The following is a 27,181-nucleotide window of genomic DNA, read 5'->3' as shown; positions in this document are numbered from 1 at the left end:
GACTTAGTAACATGTGAGAAATCATCACTCTCTTCTACAAAACAGAGAAGAAATCAGATTAGTTAGGAATTAATTTCCAGAGGCATTAATCACAGGATATATTTAAGATAAACCATGTATAGTAATTACAAGAGAGAGGAAAACATCACTGAGGCAAAATAAAGCTACATATTATAAAGAAAAAGATCAGTACCTTTTTATGAAGTGCATGGAATTCACTATACCTCTTCTCCACAAAATGTTTCCTTCCATTCATCAGCACTTCTATTTTAAAGACCTGAAAATTATAAATAATAGAAAAGAGGGTAATGTTACTTGCACTAAACAGTTCAGTGACACAGCTGTGACTGCACATTTTACCACAGTCATTCTTCTAAGTAGTCCCAAAAAACCCAAAGTGCCTTACGAGTTGCAGAAGTATAACAGTGATTAATGGTAAATACAGGTGAATCTTCTGTTAACATGTTTGCTCAGCAAACATATAAAAAACCAGTTTAAGCACAGGCTAAAACTAAGCATTAAAATATCTCCTTTCAGAAAGATGCAACACACTTTGAACTTATCAAAAATCAAAAAAGAATAGTAGGAACAGAAAAAAAAAGCAGGGAGAAAAGAAAGAGTTTAATTCTTTCCCCCTTCTTAAGATCATACTAATACATTCATGCATGTTCAGTAAGAGCTAGATAATAGATGCATTAAGTTATGCACGGAAATAGAGAAATAAATGCAAGCACTATATCCTAGGCTAATTTCCTCCTAACCTATAAATTCATCTCTAGTCTCAACTGAACTTGTGCTATGTAGGCTCGAGGAAAAAACAAAACAAAACACATACATGGAAAATGCTTGTTTTCTTTGTATGATACATGTGACAGCTTTTGTTGCTGTCTCTGGAAGGTTGAAAGGCCAGCAGAAGCAGCTCTCTGGATCCACTAATTAGTAGTCACTCACATGACATTTTCTTGATTCTCAGGTCAGCAGGTCAGTTTTGAGGGCAAGTGATGAGAAATATTTTGAGGTACTCAAGAAAATGTGGTCTATTAAATGAAGACAAAATCATCAGAGAAGTAATACAGAAAAGGTGCCTGTTTTATCTAGGAGTTCTTTGTTTTCTGTTTTGACCAGAAAATGCTGGAAATAATTATTTTCAGGACAATGTTCAGCACAGATGATCACATCAAGACCCAAAACTTAGCCAAATAAAATGTTCTTTGAAATAAATTTGCAAACAGTGTTTATGCCTGAATGCAGAAAAAAGGGTTTTCTGTCACAACATGCCTAGCTAGCATTGATCAGAGCAAACACTGACATACCATACTGGATAAACACTTTCTATTGTCCACTAGAACCTGCCTTTCAAACAGGTCAAAATGCTAAGGTTTTCACTAGCTAGGTAAACAACATTAAAAATATACAGCATTTTATTTAATCCAGACTGAAATGCTTTTACCTTTGTTTTACCTGCATTTACCTTGAATGCAGTATGGATAGGACCCTAGTTATTTCACAAAAATATTTACATTACCAAAATTCACTGTAATAAACTGTGCTACATTCTACATCTTTGAATAAGACTATGTCTGTGTCCAAACAGTATGACCAGATGACCTTCTTTGGGTGCACTGATTTTTCTCCCCTTCCTATCTATTTGGAGTACTTTGGCAGAAGAGTCAGTCAGCCTATTAAACATTTTTCCTCTACACATAAAAGAACTACAAGGCACCCCTACAACTTATTTTATAAGTTCAGAGATATAAAAAGAATGATATGCAAAGGAAAATTAATGTAGACGTTTTTTCTTTAATTAACACTTGACATACTAATTAAACAAGACAAAATATTTACATTTCAGATTCTACACACTATGTGAAAGAAATAGTTCTGTAAGGCACAATTTGTTTTGGGTTGCACAGGAACAAAGGAGTTTTAGGGATAATTTATTAGAAAGAATGGATAATAAAATATGAAAATATTTAAGTTAAAAGTGATCATGGGAAGGTGTTGCAACAGTTTTGTATTTACTTGATATTAAATCTCCAGGAATTATGAGGAACTCATAACACCCACTTACACCTCAGTCAGTTTAGAGCCACTCACCACTTAAAATTTAGCACTTCTGTTGGCTACAGGGTTTGCCAAGCAATTTGGACAAGTCTGAGGGGCTCCTGCCTCAGCTATAAGCACTCCCTTGGCAGGTAACTTTCTTGTGAACCACAGGGCAGTTCTATTTTGATTTTATTCATATGTTTATCTTCAGTCCCTCTGAAATCTAAAAATCCATCTTTTCATGAAGGAGAATAGTTGGATTATGTGAAATTAAATATAAATCCCTATGTGGACCTTCTTTTCAAAGCACATATCTATTTTGTTCTATATGTCATCATGGGTTAAGTAACCACATAACTGGTTTCAGAACACCAAGAACTATGCTACATTTATTCTTCCTCCTGTTTTAATTACAGTTTCCTAATTTTTGCTAACCTTATGACATTGCACAGTGTATTCGACAGTTACTTTTACAGAATGTGAAAGAGAACAACAAAGCTTTGCATGCAAAGTAATGTCATTTTAAAATACAGACACTGCCACCCTTATACCCTCAACTCCTTGCACCAGTGCAGAGGCTTTAACTTGACCCCCACTATCTAAAGGCCGCAGATCCAGCTTTAGAACACAACTAAAATCTACAAAATCAACAACTCTTCTATGCTTGAAGTTGAGTATCACTGTTTGAAAACAAAACTGTGCAAATGGCTTTTTAATCTACTCATTGTGGCACCTATACTTCACAAATACAAAGCAATTTGTGATAAGTGGACAATCCAGAAATGTTTTTGCTTCATTTAAATCTAATTATTGAACTGATTTACAAAGTAACTTGTAAAGCAGAAGTAGAAGAAATAACACAATTGTGTTTATAAACTTGTATTATTCCATGACTGTTTAGACTGCATAAATTCCAGGTTTGCCTCCTCACTAGTTACCAGACCAGAATTCACAAGACCAAATAAAAAGCATATAAATTAATATCTGTGCCACTGTTTCATAAAATGACATGGCTTTGTGCAAAATACAAAAAGATACATTAAGTTGGGAGAGAGAGAGATAGGATCTTTTATGGATACAAAATAGCTATAAGCAAATCTCACACAAATTTAACTCTGCAATTGCAGGCCCTGGCAGAAAAACAATGCAAGGAAACTGGTGAACATAGATGAAAGTGCCAAAATAAAGATGGAAGAACTATGGGGGGAAAATGCAATAGTGCTAGGAAATTACTTTTCTAGTAAAAATGTTCATGTTTGTTGAATAGATAACTCTGAAAAGATATATGACTTTTTGTAAGTGAGAAAAGTTAAGATAGTTAAATGAAAAATGCAAGAATTAATCTCCGAATTAAACAAGCAAAGTACTTTTCCCACAGACACTGAAATACCAGAAATTACACTGCACTGAACAATTTGCAGTTCACCCTGACTAGGACAAAAGGGACCATAGATTTGAAGACCAATCAGAAAACTACAAGAGTACTTTGAAACTAGAAACATCTCACTGTTCTTGGCTGGTGCCACAACAGTTATATTTCTGCACATAATTAGAAGATTGTTATCCATTAAAAGCATTCTTCTAAAGACTTTAACCCACATAAATAATGTTTGGAGCAAAAATCTCTGAAAATTATATCAGTAAGAATAATGCCAATCTTTTAAACTAGCAGAATTGCAGATCTGCCACTGTAATTCATAACCACCAAACTTTTGATGAAAATTTCAAGAAAATAATTCCTAAGGTCTTTGTTAATAAAACAGTAAAATCTTTCAGGTCTGAGTGTAAAACAGATTCACACATAATTTTTTTCCCTCTTCACTTTATTACAATGATATGGATTATACTCAGATTCTGGAAACCATTTTCTTCTTTTCTTATTGTCAGCAACTATGTCTAATTTTGCCATTTTCCTGAAATTATCTGTTTCTGGTCATTACCAAACCTCTAAATGAATGGTCCTTTTCAATATTTTCAAGAACTACACATACATTTCTCTTCTCATTGCAGAAACTGGGCAGTACTACATAGCAATTAAACTGGATTATAAATGGGCAAAAAAAATTGGTACTTTATCACTGTGAATTTTGAAGACAAAAGCCACAAATGGAAGAAAACAGGAACTAATAAAACGTACAAGAAACTGCCCATGTTACCCAAGAGTGTATATCATGAATTGTGGGTAACACTGACTCTGCCCCCCTTCATTCTTACCTATGTCATATATGTACATTGGATACAAAAGAACATCTTTTATCCCATAATCTGATGCAAAAATATGCAGCTCCAGTAATAGTCTCAAAAAATCCTACAATGATCAATTCAACAAATGCAGACAAGAATGTCAAACATGACCATGAGTAGGGATGAAAACTAACAAGTATAGTAACATTTCAGCTTGTTTTTTTATTACATAAGGAATACACAGATGATTGTCACATCCACTCATGGAAATTATATTGGCTAGACTGTTTACTATTATAGTGAATTAATCCTAACTTATTGTGCATACTTATACATGGAAAAATGAATTGCAATAGTTTTGAAAAATTACAGTTGAAAAAGATATTTGGTACAGTGTCATTTGGAATAAGGAGATACAAAAAACCAAAGCAGAAAAAGAGAACTTTACAAAAACCAGATGCATTTGTCTAACATTCACCAGGAAAAAAAAACTCCACAAAATTCTAGTGTCATGTTTTTATCTCTCAAGACCAAGCTTACTGACCCTAATTCTATTTAATATATTACTTACAGAAAGAAATACATCCCTTCAGAACCTTTAGTACACATGACAGACTTTTGTCTGAGGAACAGCTAATGCATTCAAAGTGTCAAGAAAACTCAACCTTAAACCTTTGCCGTGACCATATGGAAGGAATTCCAGAGCAAATGAAATGACAGCTACGGTCCATGAAACACTAATAGGATTTCCACGTGTTTAGTGTTTCATTACTGCTCAGACAACGGCACATTTTTTACCACGGTTGTGCTATGGCTACGACTAGAAGAAGACTGGAGAAAATAGAAAAGATCAAAAGATAACTTTAAGCCTATTTCCATCCTACTTTTTCAGGGGAAAACAATATTCTACGCGATCAGTAAGTGCACCTGGGTGGTGGTGGTAACCAGAGCTGCATGTAGCTGCAACAGCAGCTCAGAATCTTAGGAGTGTCAGTGCCTCATGGCAATGCTCCACACTTCTGAATGCCCTCCACAGCAGAGGCAGAGACAAGGACAGTATTCAGAGCCAACACAAACTTCAGAGTTGCCTTGATAAAACTGAATCTCACTATTCCTCAAATGAAAACACATTAACTTATTCTGACTTCATCTTTTGGAAAGCAGGGCAGCAAAACTCAGTTCTGCCACGGTCACAGGGCAGCTCAAGGGCTTAGAGGCTGACATGGGTCACAGAGACATGAGACAAGGGAAATATCCCTTTTGCTCTCCAGCCATATTCCCCCCCAGTTCTAGTTCTCCTTTATCTAGCACCCATCTAGTGTTTACTTTGCTTATTGCCACCATTTCAAGTTGCTGAGACTTAAGATATTCTGTTCCTTGGATGGGTTTCTTATAGTAATATCTGTTGACTCCTCTCTTTAGAAATTGCTCTTCTACACAAGCAGTCTTTACATGAGCTCCTGCAGTCTGCCCATAAGGAAAGGGCCCCCTTTCTGCTGCAGGGGAAATGAGTTGGGGCACAGTAAAGAAGAAAGCAGTATAGCCCCAAAGAGACCAGTTTGCTCCGTGTGGTTTTGCTTTGGTCCTCAAACAAGAGATGAAAGAGTTTGCCAGAGGCAATAAAGGAAGCGAAGTGAATGCCTGAGGAATTGGGAGTGTTGGGAGAGAGTATGAACAGGCACAGAGCTAAGAGTCATCCACCCTTCCTGGTATCCCCACACATGCTGAACATTTTCCTGATGGCTATGAGAGCAGGCAGAAAGCCAGAGCTGCAGTGGGGCACCTCAGCTGGCACAGATGTTTGGGTCCTCACAGCTTCCTCCACCTCCCTCCTCGCCTAGGGCAGGTGCTTTTTGCGCCTGCACCTCACCCTCCCAGCAGTAAAGCTCTGCTCAACACATGCTTCACTTCTACTGAGGGGCCCCAAAGAGACTCAGATCCTCTGCACTATCAGTTACAAGATTATCATATCCCATCTAAAGTCAGCTCAAAAGATGGGTTAAATTCACAGAGTCCCTTCCCTCACCCCAAGCACTGTCATCTCTCTTATATGAAATCAGACTCTTTCACCTAGGCCCAAGTACAATGTACAAGATTAAGTTACAGCACAAGGAAAAGAAGTACACAGATTATTGGCTATGGAAATGAAAGCACAATATTATCCTATTATGACACTGCTTTGTCCAGAATTTGTGAGGGAGAAAAACCATGACAGAGAAGAGAAATGTTCACTGTAGGATTTCCAGGGAGTATTTCCAACAGCTCCAGCCTGTGTGAAGCAGTTACCTGATCCATTCTTGCCTGGGAAAACAGCCTTACTGTTTTTTACAAACAAAAATAGATTTTCTACTGTGACATAAGAGAACAAGTCTGTTCTTTCACTGACTCCTTCTGTTAAATGTCATGTTACTGCAATCTAACTTGGGCTTTTATTTTTTAAAAAGAAAAACTAAATAAAAAGATGTGTATGTAAGAACAATCATTTTTTCTTATAAATGTGACTCCTAAGTCAAATGCCTCCTAACTAATTTATACAATGTTCAGCCACTTGTTTACTTAAAAAGTTTTCTCTTCCTTAACATTTACCAGTTTTATTGATACCAGTATCTACCCAAATCAGATGATAGTCTCTTCAAGAAGCTTCCAGCATGCAGTTTGAAATTCCCACCAACAATACAAAATTGTTAAGGATTATTTCCTTACACATCTCCTACACATATTTGCTATATGAGGCTACTCCAATTCTTAAATGGCAGTATTAGTAGGACTAATGTACTAAAGACATGCACAGGATTCAGGGATATTCTTCCTGAAGTTGGCTTTTTAGAGGTCTGTCATATTTCTTAGGGTTTGGAGGAAGAGACAGTAAAACATTTTTTACTGCAACCCAGTCATGCAGTTTTGTAATTCTTATAACATGGGAAGCTCAAGGGAAGCTTCTACGGAGCTGTCACTATTGAATGAAAGAGTAGCTGACATGTAAGAGTAAGTAGTTTTCTGATTTTTTCAACTCTCTTTAAACCAATCTTTTCCAAACACATGGTTCATAAAGTCCCATAGGAAACTCTCTGTCATTTCCTGAAAAATAACTTACTTGGCTTTCAAAACTAAAAACCCTCTCCCTTGCCAATGATACACTGGCTATGGAAATCCAATTTGAAACCATACCAAGATGTTACAAGATCTGACTTGTTTTTGGTATTTTTCTTTATTGGCCCTGCAGAGGATAACTGTTACATAGATGACAGACACCCTTTCAAAATCTCATTGCCACTGTGGTTACCTATTTGGCTAACTTCCTTACAGTTGAACTTAAGGGAAAATGTGTTGATTGTTTACTAAAAAAGGAAAAAGTTTACAACCCATGCTAAAGCCTATAGTTATATAGATGAAAAATAAAATTAGCCTAATCTGCTCTATTTGCTCATCTGGATCATCTCAATGCCTCTTATCATAAATGTTCTACTAAGAGAAAAACTATGAGACTTTTTATGGAAAATATTAGCTTTCCAATAGAAACAGTAAATTGGGATAAAATACTTGAATACTGCAAAAAATAACTGATGCCAGATGTGTATTTACAAGAAACATATTAAATCTAAGTTGGATAAAATATAAAGAATCTTCTATTTTGTCACAAAATCCTTTGCTATTTTCTCTGGAGAGTCTGTAATGAATCCTCTCACTTCACAAGGCAGGATGCAATTCCTAACCACAATGAAAGTGCCCTCACATTGCAGCCAACTAGCAGCAAGAAGCTCCTTTTTGTGACAGGTTAGACACAACGTAATTTTTTTTTCCTAGAAACATTGAGTCTGTATTACTCTGTTTGCACTTGCATTTGCTATCTGGAGAACACCTGGGTGACCTAATGCCTCCAAAGCACAGGTATTTTGTTTACAAACAGAAATGCAAATGGTGCCAAAGAACACATTAAAAGATATATAAGCAACAGGGTAATAAGCATTTCAAGCTGACTTTCTATAGTCTCAGTTTCCACGGTATGTCTACTATAGTACATTAATTTAGTCTTTGCTGGTGACTAACAAAACACATATGAATATGAAACACAACAGGATTTAGTCAAGATACCATATATACAGGCTATTAAAATCAGCTTCACATTCATCATGGTGATTAAATAAGGGGGAAAAAGTAATGTATATCCATACTGCACCATTCTTATTAGGGTCTCTGCACTAATCCATCTGAGAAGTCTCTGCTACTCTTCACCACATAAGTAGTTCATTCAGACATTTTTAAGAGCAGTAGTCAAAGGACGTTATTTTTATAAACATCTGTGCTACTTAGCAAATATTCTTCATTACATATTACATTTAAATATAGTGATTACTGTATCTTCAGCCCAAAAATGGAGGATTCAAATGTTATTCTGTTAGCAAGAGGAGCAGTCAGGATCCATGTAACACCTTCAGGCACCTCCTTTCACTGAGTTAAATCATCCAAACTTCCGCTAAATTGGCATTGGTCTGTCTTCCAAAATGGAAACCTCATTACCTCTGCAATTGCCGGTCACCTGTGTTACCCTTACACACAACTATCAACACTGCTTCAAACACTAGCACTCATTCCTGGAAAGACAAGTCACTGCATCAATTTATCAAAGAATGCCATCCTGCTCACCAAAGCTTTCCCTTGCCAGGTCAGTCTCTTTGGAATGGTAATTCAAAGTAGGACAAAGAAATAAGCTTGAGTAGATATAAGACAGTTTTGTTACTGGACTAAGCCTGCTGTGACTGAGACAAGACCTGAAACTGGTTACCAGGATGTGGTTATCAATGTATCCAGCTGCAGAAAATCAAATGCTTCTTCATATGCAAGGAAGCTAAAGAGAATGGAAGTGACAAACTGCACAACTACTGAAGAAACTGCAACAGCATCTACCACAAACAGAGCTCGAAAATAATAAAATATTTCACCCAAATTGAGATTTAAGTTTTTAAGCTTCTGAATTTACATGCTGTGATTAACAGAGTATTTATATAGTTGGCTTGATGGACACAGTGAATGCAAATATTCCTGAGCCAGATTTAAACTGGCTCAGGGACTGGTGACAGCATTAACAGTAGCAGCAGCATGGGCAGCAGATGCTGCAGAACTCATCATAAAGTTTGGAAAAGGCTCAGTGACAAGAGGGCCAGCCTGGATCTGTCCCAGGTATGTCTATGGGAACTGCAGTCAGCAAGGTGCAGGCAAACCACAAAAGGGGGCAGGTGAGCATGAAGTTAAGACCAGGGTTTGGATTTTACTTGAACATAGAGAAACAACACAGGGAAGAGAAACAAATATTTTCTTACTTGCTTTCCCTACAACAGAAAACACAGCAAGTATGTAAATCAAAGACACTTCAAGCAGAGAACTATATTGACATTAGTGGAAGAGCTAAGGCAGCACAGATTTTAACTCATCCATGACTGAGAAAAGGCAACATCTAAACCATTTATGGGAACTACTCCCTGTACAATCATGTCAACAGATTTTATAGCTTCAAAGACAGCAGAAATACTAACATAAACCAATATCCAGTATAATATATATAATAAAAGTATCCTATTAGTAATTTTGTGATAGAAGGTTAAATAACCTATCCAAGAACATTGGTTGTATAGTCATGTATTTTTCATTTAAAAAACATGAAAACTGATTCAGTAAATATTATGTTATTTTGCAACTGGTCTCTCAATCACTTAGAAGATAGTGAAGCAAATATCAACTAATTACATGCCTATACAAGAATTCAGCCAGATAAGGTTTTATGTATCCAACACATTTCTGAGAGATTTTAAATAAGTTATAAATTGAGTCTGATGCAGGAAATGTGTAAATAAAACCAAGCATACTTCAAAGAAAGCAATAGGATGTGGATGAATGGAATTTTGCTGTTTTTAACTGCTCTTACTTGAACAGATAATACAATGTGGCAGTCTCCTCAAATGTTAATTCAAAGCATTAAACAGTACTATTTACAGGTTTAAAAATCCACAACTGTCTTTTCCTCAATGAAGACAAAAATATAAGAACACAGCCAAGCACAGACTACCAAAGAACTAACCTGACTTTAACAATTCAGTTACAAAAACTAGTATCTTCCTAGAAGCAGCATTATGAGAAAACAGAATCCATACACTCATTTAAGCTGAAATGAGTCACTGGGTTCTTGGCTGTGAAAGATATCTTCATTTATTTTACTAGAAAACTTGACCACCATCAGATCAAGGTCAACAGATCATCAAAACAACATCACCAGCAGATACCAACCAAGTTCCCTATTCAAATACAGACAGACTTAAAACCTTAAATTCAGTTGGACAAAAACACTATCAAGAAAAGATTACAGATACAGCTAAGTCTTATAGGTACAACACGATACTGTCACAGATATCCGTCCTTTTTTCATTCTGAGGCTTCAAATTTTCTTCTTGCTTTATTAGGTACTTAGCAAAAACTTCACTCAGCTATCCAAACCTCTTTGAATCTTGCCATTTTCCTGGCTTTCAATTTTGTACTGAAGAGAAAAACTTCAGCCATTTTTATTCACACAAAACGCTGCCATAAATAACTTTTTCTAATATATTTTCTTTTACAAAGGCTCTATTATTATGAAACTGCAGTGTGCCACTCCAGAAGATGTGCAAATGCCTAGTTTACTCTAAGTTCTTATTTGCAGTAAAAGTTGATTCTTCTATATATTTACAGAAAGTGTCACTTTTCTATTTACAGGGCAAAAAAAAAAAAATGCAACCCACCCTATCCTAAATGTGACTGAGAAGCCATCTCCAACTGCCTCAGCAAGAAACTACTCACCTAACTACAGCCTCTGTCCCAAATTACCTTGTCTTTCACCTGCATGTTTTTCATGGGAAGAATTCCAAAGGGGTAATGAAGGGGGATATTCATCCTGCATCAACTAACTCTTCACCCTCCTGTTTCATGCTGCAGCTCAGAAATACTGCTGCTATTTTTCTTTTTACAATCTCAATAACATTTGAAGAGGACCTGAGATGGAAGTAATTTAATAAAACACATTATAGAATTCAATGGCAGAGCCAGGAGCAATTAGAATAATCTAATATTTTCCATTACAAGACTGTTCTCGGTTACTTATAGTTTTGCCAATCTTTAATTTTTGGGCTTAGATTTTCTGTATCAGGTATGTAATTCAGACAGAAAATATTTTTAGAAAGTAACAGCTGAGACAGTCCAAACACATACTTAACAAAAAATACATTTTACATTATCCATGCTGAAAAACCAATCAAATCCCCAAAACCCCATCCAAAACAAAACCCAAACTGCTTCACTCATATTTCTCCAAGATATAGACAAGAAGACCAGGAAGACAACTGGGAGGCAAATTTGGCCAAGTCATAAACTTCTGGAAAACTGCCTAACTACTAACAAAACTTTGCACTCAGTATGCTCATAATGTAGTTTTTCCAATAGGATAGTTACTGCTGGTACTCTGTTGTTTTCATAGCATGTCTGATCTGATTGAAAGTTCATGGCTTCCCCACAAAGTTAGGATAAATTTCAGGCCTTCAGAACTTTTCTATTCAGGAGCAGCTATAATGTTAGGAAGCAGAAAAACAATTGGAGGATATCTTAAAATTTTGTATAAGACATGCTGGACAAGAATCTATGCAATGGCACAGGGAAACAACACCTGAGAAGAGTATACTTCGTTACTGTTAAAATAAAGCAGGCATGGAAGAGCAAGAGAAGGGGCTTGTAGTCTAGAAAACTCCCACTCATGTATTCTTAAAGAAAATGCACAATCCCACTGTGTATGAATCAGAAGAGTATGTCACTGCATCTTGCTCTGAAAACCAACTGGTAACACTTGGTATCCTTCTTTCTCCTTCCACTGCTGGTGGGGCAGCTGGATGACAAAATCCAAAGTGTCTCTTAGTCAAGAGGCCTGTCTTAGGGACCTCAAAGGTCCACATCAACCAGTCACATGTCTGGCAGTACCTATACAAATAATATATTCCCTTCCCTTAATTCTCAGTTACCTGCTCAGGGGTAAAAGAAGCAAAAGGGTAAACTAAGGTAACAAGGGTTGTGAATTTAAATGCTCACAGAGTCATTTAAGCTTCTCACACAATGCAACCCACACTGTTGCACACATCTACTTGCAGCACCAGTCACATGCTCCTTTTCCCCACTGAGTGTCCACTTAGCTCATCATGCATGACCAACTGTGGTGGGAACAAATGAGCAGAAGACAATGTCCCTTTGGGCTCCTTCAAAAAAAAAAAGAAAAGAAAAAAAAAAAAAAAACAACCAAAAAACCCAAAACAAACCAGGCAGAAAAACCACACACAGAGAAAAGTGTGACAAATAGTAACATCTTGGTTACTTTGGAAACTTTATATCTAAAATCCACCTGCTTCTGCAAGGCTAAACAACTTCTTTCATGTTTGTTCTTAGGGAAACCTACTTAGAACATCCAGACCGGTCACAATTCAGAGGCCCGAAGTTAAAAGTCCAAGCCCTAAACCTATATGTATCTATTATATTAGGATATTCAGTCATAATTCTATTCTAATTCTATTCCAAAGTCTTTCTTTTCACTGAAAACATTTTCTATCAAATCTTCTATCCATTCTTTTAAAAGAACCAATGAAAAATTACTGCATGCAAAGATAACTCAATTTTTCTGGAAAAATAAGACCAGATCTAGTGCCAAATCTGGCTTATTTAACAGTTTCACTGGAAAGTGTATATTAGATAAACACTGTAGCTGGGGCCCAGAGAAGTAGTGGAGAAAGCCAAAACATAATAGGACATGACCCTGCAGAATCTGATCTACATTAGCCCTGTGTGGAGCAGGGGTGGTGGTGGGGGGTGTGCCTGGACCTCCATGGGCCCCTGCCAACACAAATGACTGTATGATCCTATGAAAGCTCTTTCCAAGGCAGGAGGAAAAGAAAAAAAGATGAAAAAATTGCTTCTTTTTATATCCTCATTTTTTGGAAGACACTTAGGAGACCCAGTTATGCATTCACAACTAACACACATTCTACAGTTTTTTGGGGTTTTTTGTTATCAAGCAGCAATTTGCTCTTTGGATTTGCAAAGTTTCTCTGAAGATCCTGTTGCAATATTTTATAGAAGGTGAATGGGATGGAAGATGAGAGATATTCCCATTGGTTTCATGCTATTTCTCTTAAGATTCTTTCATCTTTCCCACTAGGTATGAAAAAACCCTTTAGGTCCAAAAGTTACTATTAAAACAGCAATCTATTTGCAACTGACAAATTCCTCCCAAATCACAAAGAATGCTGGTTTGTTCTTATGGAAATTCCAGTGACCCAGGAAGGACTCTCAAGCATGCCTCACCTCTCTGGTTCTTTCCATTTCCTCTGTGACTTCTGTCATGCTATTTTATACAATATTATTTCCATTCCAAACAAGGAAAATATTAGCTTTTATGGATTCTACAAACAGAAGTGAAACGTGTTAGATTGCTCGTGATTTAACAGTGGCTTCATTGCTGTTATCACTGCACAGCACAACACTCTGCCTTGTAACAGTAGCAATAACTGGAGCTTTCCCTATGTTGTAAAAGTTGCTGGATTAGTGAAGAAGTCTATCAGATTACCAACAGTTACTATTAATTAACTTAAAATTACACACTGATTAATATACATGTATAACGCAAAGAAAGTTACTATTTAATCCTGTGCTATGTGCCTTGGATTTAAGGTGAAGTTTCTAGCTGGAGAAGCCTTATCTATGTTCAGAAACCTGCAAACCATCAACCTATGCTCAATGAGACATACTAAAAATTGAAAGTCCAGCAATATTTCACAGTAAAATGAATTTAATATCCAAGAAACTGTATAAATTTACATAACCAAAACTCTTCCTCCATGTTTATCAAAACTGATTGACAGTGTAATAAAAATCACAAGAGCTATGCTCCACTAATCTACACCAATCCAAATCACACATTCAAAATGTGCCCAGTTCTGTGTATGCATTCTAAAACATAGCAGAAGAAAGCATTATGCTCTCAAAGCAAACTATTATTAAATGTGTAGCATGTAAGAGGAATTGTACTGTTAGTTAAAAATAAGGGTCTCCAAAAATGCTGAAAGTGTCAACCTTTTTTTAGGTCCAGTGTCTATTCAGCAGATAACTGAAGCGAAGACCAATCACAAAATGCTATAAAAGACCCAAAGATATCCAAATGATCTTTTTAAAGAATAAACAGCTCAGTTACTAAATGAAAAAGGAAATCATATAAGAGACAGAATAGTAAAAAAAATCCAGGAAAAAACCAAATCTTGTAAGCAAAAGCTTTTACATCCAACTAACAATACACAACCATGAAATGATCTATTTACACTGCCAGATTTATATACATTTTCAAGTTGCTTAGGTTTTGGGGTATTTTTTAAATTTGGAGGTAACACAAAACATCTAGTAATTAATGAACACATTGTGCTTCATACATCAGTCAATCAATCAATCAATCAATCAATCAATCAGGCTATCCCCTGTCTGCTTGATTACAAGAGGCATCAAAAATATTAGCATATCAGGAATAGAAGCCCAAAAAGTTTTCATGTTTACCCTTGTTCTTAAAATGGGAATTCAATTGCCTTAAATTTTTTGTGAAAAGTCCCACTACTGAATAATGACACAATACCTCCTCTCCTCTACCCCCTTCATACAACCTGATTCACAGTGCTTCTTATTCACCCTCAGCAAATATTCTTCCACAGATTTAAAACAAGAAATTAATCTTCTTTTCCCACCTTACCTTTAAGGTATTTTAATCAGTGAAAAGTTAGCACTTTCTAGACTTTTGTTAATGTGAAGAAAAAGGTTCTCTGACTTAAAAAACCTCAGGTGACTTGCTTCCAAACCAGATTTCTACTGTCCCCTCTCAAGACACCCATTTACATGAAATCTCTTATAGTTTCTCTGCCTGTATAAAATGCAGATGCCACTGCACATCAGGCCTGTGTTTGCCTCTTTGCACAGACAGTCCAAAACAGTTTTCCTGATCTGTTTCAACTTGAAATGTTGTCAATATATGGATTGTCTTGCTTTCTAATTCAGTGAAAAATCTAGTTTTCCATTAGTCTCTGCCTTTCTAATTTTCAATACAGCTTTACTAAATGTAATTATTAAAGGCAGATTCAAGAAAGCAATTACTGAGCTACTGGTTTGTATCTCTGAAGTCTTAATAAGGAACAAGAAGTTGAAGTGACAGAAACACTGCAAAATCTGTAAATTAAACAACAACAACAACGAAAAAATAAAACCAAACAAAAAACAAACAAACAAAAAACAAACAAACAAACAAAAAAACCCCACAACAGGTTATGTGCTTACTTTATTATGTACAATACAACAGAGAGAAAAGGATTAGTATGGAAAATTGCTATACGTTTGTGGCAACCACACAACCATCTGTTACCACAAATGAGTTTTAATATTTTTCATCACTGGCCATGCATTGTAATCACAAGTAGTTCAAAACTACAGCAGAAATAGCTCTAGAAAGAATCTTATAAATTCAGATCTAGAATGCAAACAGTGGAAAGTGGCTTGCATACCCTCTTTTTGGGAGGATTTTCAATGTGTTCTGGCAGTTACAGTACTTAGAGGTGTTGTACTGGGCTATTAGATATTTAATATCACTTGCCAGTGCAAGGAATTAAGCCAAAAAGAAAAAAAAAAAGAGAGACAATTGCCAATTACATTAGCAAGGTCAAAACCTATAGAGTATCCTAAAGCACAGGCAGGTGCTAAGTTGAAGCAGAGCCTTGGGGCCCTCTTGTTAGCTTCTAGAGAATTTGAATAATTTTCAAGATTTGAGTCCAGACATAAAAGACTGCATATAGAATATTTTCCTGCTGTGTAATGACCTCCTCCACTACATAAGTCAATCACCACACTTTCTACCCCCAGAAAAGTAGACAATATCCTGGTCACAATGAGTCTTGTTACCAAAGTCCGTCTTAACAGCTCCACTGTGACATCACTCTTTTTGTTACCATTATTGTACACACACTAATATTTGGCTGGTTTTGTATCAGAAAAAGTAACATTTTGCAAGACCATAATACTGGTTCTGAGTGACTACATGAGGTAAATTAGAAATAAACTCAAAATAATTTTAGTATTTAAAATAAACATCAGTATACACAGAGCTGTCCAGCAGCCTTTCACAACAATAGTTCATAATACACAGTAAATTAACTGAAATATGCTAGCAGAATAACAACTGATGAGTTAGCATCATATATTTTACATTTCATTGTGCTCCTTTCAAATTTCTAATGGCAGGTGAGCACCTGATCATTCCCTGTATACAACATAAAGCACTAAAAAATTGTCACTATAAAGAAAAATTAGAGGTATGAACTGATGTCTGCGAAATCAGGGAATGCATGTAGTTTAGAGTGGTTATGCTTGGGTATTCTTAAACAAGTTTCATGCCCATCTCAAGAAACCTGTTCTAAGTGCTCCAGATGAGGACAACTATTGTCTGAAAACCCTGCATAAAACCCCTTAAAGACAGAGGTGATGGAAACCTGATAGCCCAAACTGAGAACTCCAGAAGCCAATAGGAATCATGACACCTACTCTGAATCCAGGCTTCTCAGCTGAGACATCCTGGTATATATGAACAGTATGGCCAGTGACTGTTGAAGACCCAGTCTCCATTACATAAGCTCTGACCTCATGGTACATACCCAAAACCTTACACAGCAGAGGCACAGGCTTTCTTCATAAAAATTATACTTCAGTGCAGTGGATAAGAACACAAAAACATGACAACATTAAGACAGCAAAGATATTGAAGAATCACAAAAGGGTTTGGGTTGGAAAGCAGCATAAAGATCATGTGGCTCTAACTCCTCTGCCAGAGGCAGCGCCACTTTCCACCAGCTCAGGTTGCTCAGGGCCCCATTCAACCTGGCTTTGAACACTTCCATGGACAGGGCATTCATAGCTTCTCTCAACAACCTGTTCCAGTACCTTACCATAACCACAATAAAAAAAAAATCTTATGCCTAATTTAAATCCATTTTTTTTTTCAGTTTAATTCCATTGCTCCTTGTTTTATCACTAAACACCCCAGTTAAAAGTCCCTCTTCAGCTTTCTTGTAGACTCCCCTTAGGTACCAAAATGTCACCAGAAGGTCACTCCGGAATCTTTTCTTCTCTAGGATGAACAATCTCCGATTTTCTCAGTGTTTCCTCATAGAAGTGGTGCTCCATTCCTCTGATCATCTTTGTGTCATTTCCCTGGACTTACTCCAACATGCTGGCATCCCTCCAGTGCTGGGGACCCCAGAGCAGCAGTGCAGGTGGAGACTCACTGGAGTGGAGTGGAGGTGCAGACTGCAAACTCCACTACATTTCTGTATGCACATGCACACCACCACACAGAGATAATACTCCCACTTTCTCAGCAGTTTTGTCAGTGGCCAGGAGAGCAAGATAGAGTAAAAGCTGGTATCAGTGACATTGCTGTTACAAGTAGGCCAGAGTTCAGATCACTCTGTTAACACATCAGCAGGTACTATTTTAAGTTACAAAACCATAATTCTTTTAGAAACAGATTTTATTTTATTAACATATTCAGTTTCTCTTCAAAATCATGACTTCCATATTGTGCTTCTTCCATAGCATATGTAAGAAATACAGTAAATATAGTAAAGACATATGTCACACTTAGGAAGGATTAAAACAACTCTCAAGATGAAAGACCAAATACCATGCACAAGTTCAAAAAGCTTACATGTTTATCTATGCTCTATCATCTATTACAGAAACTTCCTCCAACACAGAAAACTGTTTCTGGAATTCATATCGTAAATTTCTTATGGCAAAATAGGAGCAAGTATGTTCCACAGTGTAAGACCCACAATACAGCAACTACAAACAAAACACTGAATAGTGCTAAACTCTTTCTTCATCTTAACTTCTGTCAGTTGATCTTCATTGGAATCATGAAGTGCATCAAAAAGATACCAAACTAGAAAAAACCCTGCACATTTCAGATAAAACTCTTCACTATGGAATATAACTGTTTTCATAGTTAGTCCTCTACTGCCATTTTTGAAATTATTTTTTAAGCTTCTTCACAACTGAAAAACAACACAAGCAACCAAAACACCCTCAGTTGTTCGATTCTGCAGTTAAATATTGAAGTGAGTTCTCTAATGCTTTGAAAGAGTGTCCTAGCATGAATAGGTATTTTATTTATTGTATGCTGCCTCAGAGAACATTTCTAATATTTATTTATTCTTCCTTCACTTTAGCATCAAGTAGAACCCAAGATTTAGTACCAAAAGGCAAGAATGAAAATAATGGTAATGTGCATGTGGGCCATTCTGTTCAGTGCTGTCCTGCAAGATAAAAATCCTTTTTACTCTCTGGTCTTTTTGAATGGTTTGACTTGTACAAGCCAGAATCATTTTGTTGCATGCTTATGGAAAATGAAAAATCTTGTCTGTAGCAATATCAAATCATTTATACACAGCAGACATCAGCTGTCATTTCTGTCTATCCCAGCAGTACACCCCCTCCCACACTTCTCTCTTTAGTCTAGGTGAGCTGTCAAGTTTCTAGTTTCTGATGTGTATTTACATCATTCAATGACATCTGACAGTAGTGAAAGGCCACAGAAAACTGCTTATTGATCAGAGCAAAACTAGTTGACGGAACAGATGAGGTTGTATCACAGAAATGCAGCCACACTCAGGTGATGACATTTTGCTCCCTTGTATACAAGTGCTTAATGGAATACAACTTCATTATATCATGCCACTAGTGTTTAAAGAATTGCACAGTTCTCATGAGTGTTTTGTCTATGCGGTGATGAGGACAATCTATTTGTACTGGTACCAATATATTACTAACCTGTTTTGCTCATGAACACTTGCAAACTACCAGCCAATGTGTCCTGATGAATATAATAAGAGACACTGAAGACTCAATCTTGCCAAAATCTAATTGAGCTGACCTTTTAAAAAAAGATGGAATTACCATTTAGGGAGCCAGATCTACTTGAGATTTAGTTCTGCGGAATACTGTGGTGCTTAGTAAAGACATTTTAAATGACCACTTTTATGCTTGGGACCGGTACAGTTTCCCAGTGGAAGTGATAACTCATCATTAGTATTTCAGAGGTTATTATATCAACTTGTATGAGAGTCTTTCAAACTGTATTGATTTAAATGCTGAGGCATTCATGAGCAGAGGTTCTCCATACAAAATCTCCTGCAGCTAAAATATTAATTTTCTTATTTTCATTACTTTCCTCTTTTGTTATCTTGAACAGAAAACTCATTTTCCACAGAGTAACCTGTCAGGGTATAATTACACTATACAACCATTTCTTACAGAATCTATGTTTGCATTAGCAGTCTAACTAGAAAACTCAGGACAATGTTAGCACTAAGTAAACTGCATTGATTCAAAAAAAGCCAGTAGTTTTACAAGTAGTACCTGAATGGCTTGAAATCATGAAACTTCTAAGGGTACAGCACAGACATCAGAAGAACTTGCTTTCCATTTCGTATCTTACAGAAGGCAGCAGCAGGTTTTTGTTTCCAAGAAAAATACAGAAGGAGAAAAGATGCTGGTGGTCCAAAAGTTGCTCTTTACAGTAGGTGCTCAACCTTTCTAAGTTAAGCCTTGCATTCAGGCTAACTGCTTATAAATGAATACATTCTTGTGATTCAAAATAAAATTATTCACCACCTCAAACACAGAAATTTCTTTCCATTTCAAGGGGAATAGATAAAAAGCTCAGTTCTCAGAGAAGGCATTCCCAATACCATTCCAATTTAAGCAAGCAGCATGAAACCAGAGGTTGACTAAATCCAAATCTCATACAACTAGAGAAATCCAAACTTTAAAAATAACAGAGAAATGCATGTTAATGATGTCTTAGAGAAGCAGAATGCACTTTCTTCTATTTCACAGTAGAAGCTATATGGACTAATCTGTACAAACTCACTGACAACAATGGAAAAAACGTGAAAGCAGTCTTGCTAATTTTCAGTCCAGCTGTTATCAAGAAAACTTCCTTCAGATAAAAACAATAATGATCAGATGTTTCTTGTTCTTTTCCTGGTGTTCTTGTAATGCACTTTCTGCAAAAAAACCGAGAAGAACCTTGCTTTCAGATTCAAAAAAACTAGCAGTAAACTGATATTTTCAGAGGTCATCTGGCTAAGACTGAACCATGTTACAGGTACAGAGCAATTATTTTTCCCACTGTAATAAAACTTCATAATTCCCACTCCAAAGAGGGGAGAAATAAGGCAACACAACAGTTACGTGATCAAATTTACTTTATTAATTCTGGTAAAATAATTTCCTCAGTTTTTTTGGATTTTTGTTTGTTTTTTTCTTCTCAGAAGCCGCTGAATTATCAAACTGAACTTAAGGAATTTCAATGTGTACTAATTATTTGTGATGGAAAATTTCAGCCCAGAAGCCAATATTTACAATTATTCGCAGAAATGAAACCAAGAACTTCTTCACAGCAAACAGCTTTCAAATATATCTTCAACATTTTTCACAGCTAGCTCAGTCTGCAACTAAAAGAAACTGTCATCTCAGATGCTATGGTTAGCTGTCAGCATTTATTTGCACATACACAAAACCATACATATTTAATATGTATAGATCTACGGGGAAAATGGAAGATAAAGAAACAGTCATTCATTCAATGCATATGATGCCAAATGTCTAAATATTAAACTGTCTTCTTAAAGTTAGTGGGAAGGAAAGAGGAAGTACCCCAGACAATGGAAAAGTATGGATAGTATGCTATTTTAGGTATATTTATGAAACTCATTTTAGCCCCGAGGTTTATTTTAAACAAAGAAAATGAAGTATTCTGTATTCTTCTGTAAAATCTTTTACTGCATAAGCTTTTACTCATAAGAGTATACTTATACTACTTATTGAGAAGAATAGAAGAGTGTCTTTAGACAAGAAGTGAAGACAAATTACATTTTGTTCCTTCCAAGTCGTACTTTGTGCTTATACAGAAAATAGGAAATTCTCTTCACCTCACTTGTCTGATATGCATAAATATCTGGGCTGAAAGCCTTGACACTGATACTGATGACAGCAGCAATTCATAACCAATTATGAAAAACAAAAAATCCCTAAGTGAACCTACTTTTAATTTAACCCTGGATCTAAAACTATTTTTTATTATTTGAAATGTAAAGTATCTGTCTAAAGCACAAAAAAATCTATCTTTGTTCAATGAAGTCACCCTGAAAATTAAGAAAACACTATTCAGTATTAATAATTCCCAAATAATACCTTGGAGTCAGTTTTCTCAGGAAAACTATGAAGCCATACATTTCCACCCTATTAGAACTGGAGCTAAGATAAATGGAAATAGAGACTGCTGACATAAAGACGTATAGAGGATGTGCAGAATTTGAAAATTAATTATGATAACCACACTTCAATCTTTCAGTATTTAAATATTGTAAAACAAATTCACATCTAATAATGCTATTACTTAACTTCTTTTTGGTTCAGCTTTTATTTTTCCATGGCAGATCCCAACTGCATCATGCAATAATACAAATGGCTTGTTCATATTTAGGGCACCATTTTAATATTCCTTTATTTTATTGCACAAAAACATATATCACAGGCATTTTTCTCTGTTCTAGATGGGACAGAAGACCTTTTCTTCCCTGTGAATAATTCACAGAAAGCCACATCATTTCAAAAGAACAGAAACTGACTCTTTATGACAGGGATATATGAACTAGGTAAGTGCCCAAGTGATTGCTCAGAGCATGCCTGTAGCAGTATCATCACTTCTTCCTGGACAGGCACACTTAGCTGAAGCAATGACTTTTCTGTTTTCTTAGTTAAACTCAGTGGAATTAAAGTCAAAGTCAAAAGAAAAAAACTAATACTTGGATTCATTATGCATTAGAGGCATCTTTCTTTGTTAAGTGAATAAGTATAGATTGTAGTGCCATAAACTGGTGTCTTATAAAAGGTTCACAACACACCAAGAACCCAACATTTCTAAAATAAATCCTGAAAGCCTAAGGAAAACAAATGTATATAGTCACAAACATTAAAATATTTACTATTTTTTAGTATTTACAGTTCCCTCTGTAATTTTGAACTCCAAAGCATAAAACACTACAAGCTGCATCAACCATATCATTACATCTTTCCATTGGAAAACATCACTTAGGAGGGCTCCTTTAAGCAGGGATTCATCTTTTCACTGAAGGCACTCAAAAGGAATCCACATTGAAAATCTATGACAGCTTCAGCAGTGTCATTTTTTGATGCCTTGGTCAGGATCAGTCTTCTTACGCTGCTCCTTCACAAAATTTTTGTTCTGTACAAAGTTCAGTGTACAAGAAGAACTTCCAAAGCCAGTATGACATTTATTAATGTATGATTGTAACACGTATTTTCACCATTTTTAGGTGACTTGATTGACCAATTCCCAGTCACATTACTACTTGGGCCTTTGAAATATTTTTCCTTTTAAAATTTTTGGTACTATTTTTTACTTTTTTTTTAAGTTTTAAGCTTTTTATGTTAAATACAAGTACACTTGAAAATGATATTGAGTTTAAAAAAGGTAAATTGATACATGTAATTTAAGAAAAGCATAAATAGAATCAAAATTTATAATGTACCTACAGAAAAGCAGTACATAGACAAAAAAAGGAAACACGTGTTTAAAATAAACAATAGAAATACTGTTTCAGTCAGTAAAGTAATAAAATACTTTTACCTTCTCAGATCTTATAACCTGTTCCCTTTATCGGTCTGAACATATGTATCTGGTGATTTTGTCAACAACCTTTAAAAACATTTTTAAAATATATTTTGAAGAGAGTCCATCTTTTCTCTATGGATGAAGAAACAAAGGAATGGTTTGGCTATTTTTTTCAGTTATTTCATTCACCAGATTACTGTGTGAAAATATAGTTCAATACGTTGATATTTGTCATATTCCTAATTCACATTAAGCCCCTAAACTCTCTTTATTTCATTAGACTTATTTCATTCCGACTCCAAATAGTTACCTTTTTTCAAGAAAAATGTGCAAAAATTAAAACAAGTAATCAGTGATACAACCAACTGCTGTAACCAAATACTTCCTTAAAAAACAAAAACAAAAAAAACCCAAAACAAAAACAAACAAACAAACAAAAACCTTTAATATCCCAATTACCACTACTCATTTATCATTAACCATTAGAATAAATAATCTATGGGTCATGTTAAGTAATGTGCTGTAGTAAGTATTAGCATTACCTAACTGAAGCTAATAATCTCTGTGCTATCATGTTAGCAACAATGTTGTAAAGCTACTGTAGAATTTTCCTACATGCATCAAAGAGGTGGAAACACTCCCATGTTCACTCTTTTAAAGTTATGATAAACATAATAAAACATAATAAAGTATTTGAAACTAATTCAAAATTAATTTTGGTGGGGATCTGGAGTTAGACAAGCAGCCATGTACACTGGGCCAAAAGGAATCGTGCTTGATCCCCACTACTACTTCTGAATATTCAGCAGAAGAGAGACATGAAATTCCTTGGGGTAGGGCCAACAGAAGGCTTCAAAGGTTTTTAGGGGACTGGACAATCTCTCTTATGAGAAGGTTGAGGGAGCTGGGACTGTTTGGCATTGATAAGAGCTAAGAAGGGACCTCACCAATGTCTATGAGTATCTGAAGGAAGGGTGCCAAGAGGATGGATCCAGGCTCTGCTCAGTGGTGCCAAGCAACAGAATGAGGTAATGGGCAGAAAATGATGCACTGGAAGTTCCACCTGAACATGTGGAAGAACTTCACCATGAGAGTGACTGAACCCTGGAAAAATTGCCCAGAGAGGTTTTGGAGTCTCTCTCACTGCAGGATATCCAAAAGCCATCTGGACACAATTCTGAATAATGTACTATATGGGACCCTCCTTGAACACGGATATTGGCCAAAGTGACCTCAATGATCCCTTCCTGTCTTAAGCTTTCTCTGATTCTGTGAAGAGGAGAGCAAACTTTTCTTTCAAAGATCAGTTTCAGAGAAATAAGGGCTACATATAAAGGCGTTAAAATATGTTAGGCTTAGATGACCAGTATACCTGGGGGCAGAGAGAATAAAGAAAAGCTATGATTTATTTAAGCCATAATGACTTCACTGGAAATACAGAGAAAAAATATTGAAAGAAGGAAAAACAAGTAATTTCACTAATATAAGAACATTAAAGTTGAATAAATTTTATGAATTCAAGTTATGTTTCCTGCAAAGATGCTAATAGTTTTTATGTTACAGGATTACAAGATTTGGTATTCCATTCCAATTAAAAATGCAGCACAGTAATTTGAAGATATTTCTCTGCTTATAAGATACCAATTTTTGGACTACTAAAAGAAAATAAGTTAATGAAAAGAAGAAACTATACTCTTAACTATAACAAAATATGACCAACATAAACAGAATTTCAACCACAGAAAAAATAGAGACACAAACACTTGAGCTGATATTTTTTTTTGTCAAAGTGCAATGTATGCCAAAGTGATCAGCGCAAGTTTTTACATATCCTTATCAATCAAATTAAGCAAATCTCATCAGGCACAGAAAAACAAGCAAATGCTGCTCCTTACTACCTTGCTATTACTTTCTCTGCTCCCATCTGCTTTTGTGCCAGTATTATTGAAATTAATCCCTTTATCCTTACAGGCAGCCTCTGAAAAAAAGATCATATTACAATATATTCTTACTCCTTATTTCTATTTCACCTCACTCTGTATGATTATCCATGCTTTTCTGAAGCAAACTACCTGACCACTGTGATTTGCCTGAGTCAGAAACTGAACTCTCAGGTCCTGGATTTCAGCTAAGACACCAGATTGGAGTGATTTTTGCTGGGTTTTTCCCAAGACCACTCACACTGAAGATTCTCCATGGCTTCCAACACTTTTGAAAGAGTACTTGACCTCCTGCACACAACTGTAGCACAGGAAAACACAAGTACAAAAACTACAGCATTAAGTGTGGAAGGGGAGGTCATGGAAAGGATAGGAATATAAATTGCATAAGCGAGTTCCATCAAAATGTGCAATGCATCCCTCACTAAGAAATCTTAGTAAAGAAAGTATTACAAAGTGCAAATCTCAGTCTTTAATTTAAAACTAGATAAATGCCTCATTTAAGAAAGGATTATGTCCTTTCACAAACATTAAGATGCTTTCAGCTTTCCTCAATCTTATATAGAAAACATTTTAAATCCTAGGATATAGATTTTAGAAGAAAGCAGGAGGGAAAGATATATTTCACAACACTGCCACTACAGAAAAACTGGAAACAGATGGATCTCACATATTGGTTTGAAGTGACCACATTGATCATCAACTAGCACAATTAACTGCCTGACTTAGAAGACCAGGATATCTTCATCCATCTACTTCACTTAACAGACACACACATGCTTCTGCTAGAGTTTAAACAATGTCCTTAAAGTCTGACTTTGAGAGAAATGGAAGAATACATTATTGAAGCATTTATGTGGCACATGGACCTACCTTGCCAGGCATGGAAATATAGTACAACCAGAATTCTTTTCTCTTTAGCACACTCTCTTTCAACAAACTGTGAAGACTCTCTCAAAGAGAGTCTCAAAGACTCTTCTAAAACTGTATCATTAGATACCCAGTCTGTGATATAGCCATGCTTCAAGGTTGGCTTATAAAACATTAACTGTCATACATGCTTTGAACTCACAACTCAAAGAAAAAACAGTAACTTAATAAACAATGAGTAGAATTCTTCTCTAGGATTTCTTCAGGTGTGCCAGCATGTGCAATTAAAACCAGTAATTAAACCACCAAAATGTTCCCTAAATCCAGTGCACAGAGTGACCCCTACTGGTCTTTTAGGCACCCCAGCAAAGATACAAACCGACAAGAGCCATCACTTCAAGGACTGAACATGAGCTACCTTACATGGACAACCCTCAGGCTGAGCACACATACCTCATCCAAGCTACAGAATGACTAATACTAGTAACTTAGTAGAGGTAAAAATCCTCCAGTGCTTGCTATAGCCTTTTAAACCTTAATACCTCTTGTTATTATAAACACTGAAAATTACCAAGTAAATGGTTTGTAAAGAAAACTAAGTACCAATAGCTGAAAACCATATTATTATGAAGAATCTTAAATAAAGGGGGGAAAAAGCAACTTAAAAACCACACAGTAGAAATAAACTTTAGTGTAGTAGATGTTTCTACATGAGAAAAATGTATATTTCCTGTATATTCACAATTGAGCATGAATGGGAATTACAAACCCCCATGATTCATATTTTGCTTGTTACTCTTTTCATTTTATACATAAAAAGCAAGTCAAAAGAGCATTTAATTATTTGTCTCAATACTGTCTGGTTTAATGCCCAACTAATAAGTGAGGCAATCAGTAGTGCTCCATAACACAATTTATCACTTAATATATTATTTTATTATTTCAATGCTGTAGGACAATCTATTCAAAATTTAGCACTAATATGAGTACATTAACAGAAAAGTAAAAGAAGGGCATGGCTGTTCATCTGAAGTGCTGAATGTTCTCTTATATTTATAAATATATATATTAAACACACATACACATACTTGGACCAGAACCCAGCTAGAATCAAGAACTAGGAAACAGCAAAATTAAGCTAAATGTCTTAATCTAGGAGTAATCCCAACAATCTACTAACACAAAAGTGTGCTGATTCCCTCTTCTGAGGAAAACCTTTGTTTAGAAACCTTAAGCAATTGCTCTGCTTCAAAATTTCTGCTAATTAAAAAGGAATATTCTGTAGTGACTGCAACTCTCCATTGCATCTAAACTAAGTCAGTTCAATGTTACTCAATATGTGCTCATACTGGGAGCT

General features: G+C 35.8%; 1 protein-coding gene across 1 annotated transcript in view; it reads right to left on the bottom strand.

Annotated features, from left to right (window-relative positions):
• The window catches only part of SNX24 (sorting nexin 24), an 87,637-nt gene that overhangs the window by 42,650 nt on the left and 17,806 nt on the right, over positions 1-27,181 (bottom strand). The window contains exon 2 of the mRNA XM_062513603.1: positions 194-277. Coding sequence (XP_062369587.1) covers positions 194-277 — 84 coding nt within the window. The remainder of the gene's footprint in view (positions 1-193; positions 278-27,181) is intronic.

This window comes from Cinclus cinclus, chromosome Z (genome assembly GCF_963662255.1).
Source record: "Cinclus cinclus chromosome Z, bCinCin1.1, whole genome shotgun sequence".
NCBI lineage: Eukaryota > Metazoa > Chordata > Aves > Passeriformes > Cinclidae > Cinclus > Cinclus cinclus.
Note: the sequence above shows the minus strand (reverse complement) of the source record. Positions and strands in the feature narration are given on the sequence as shown.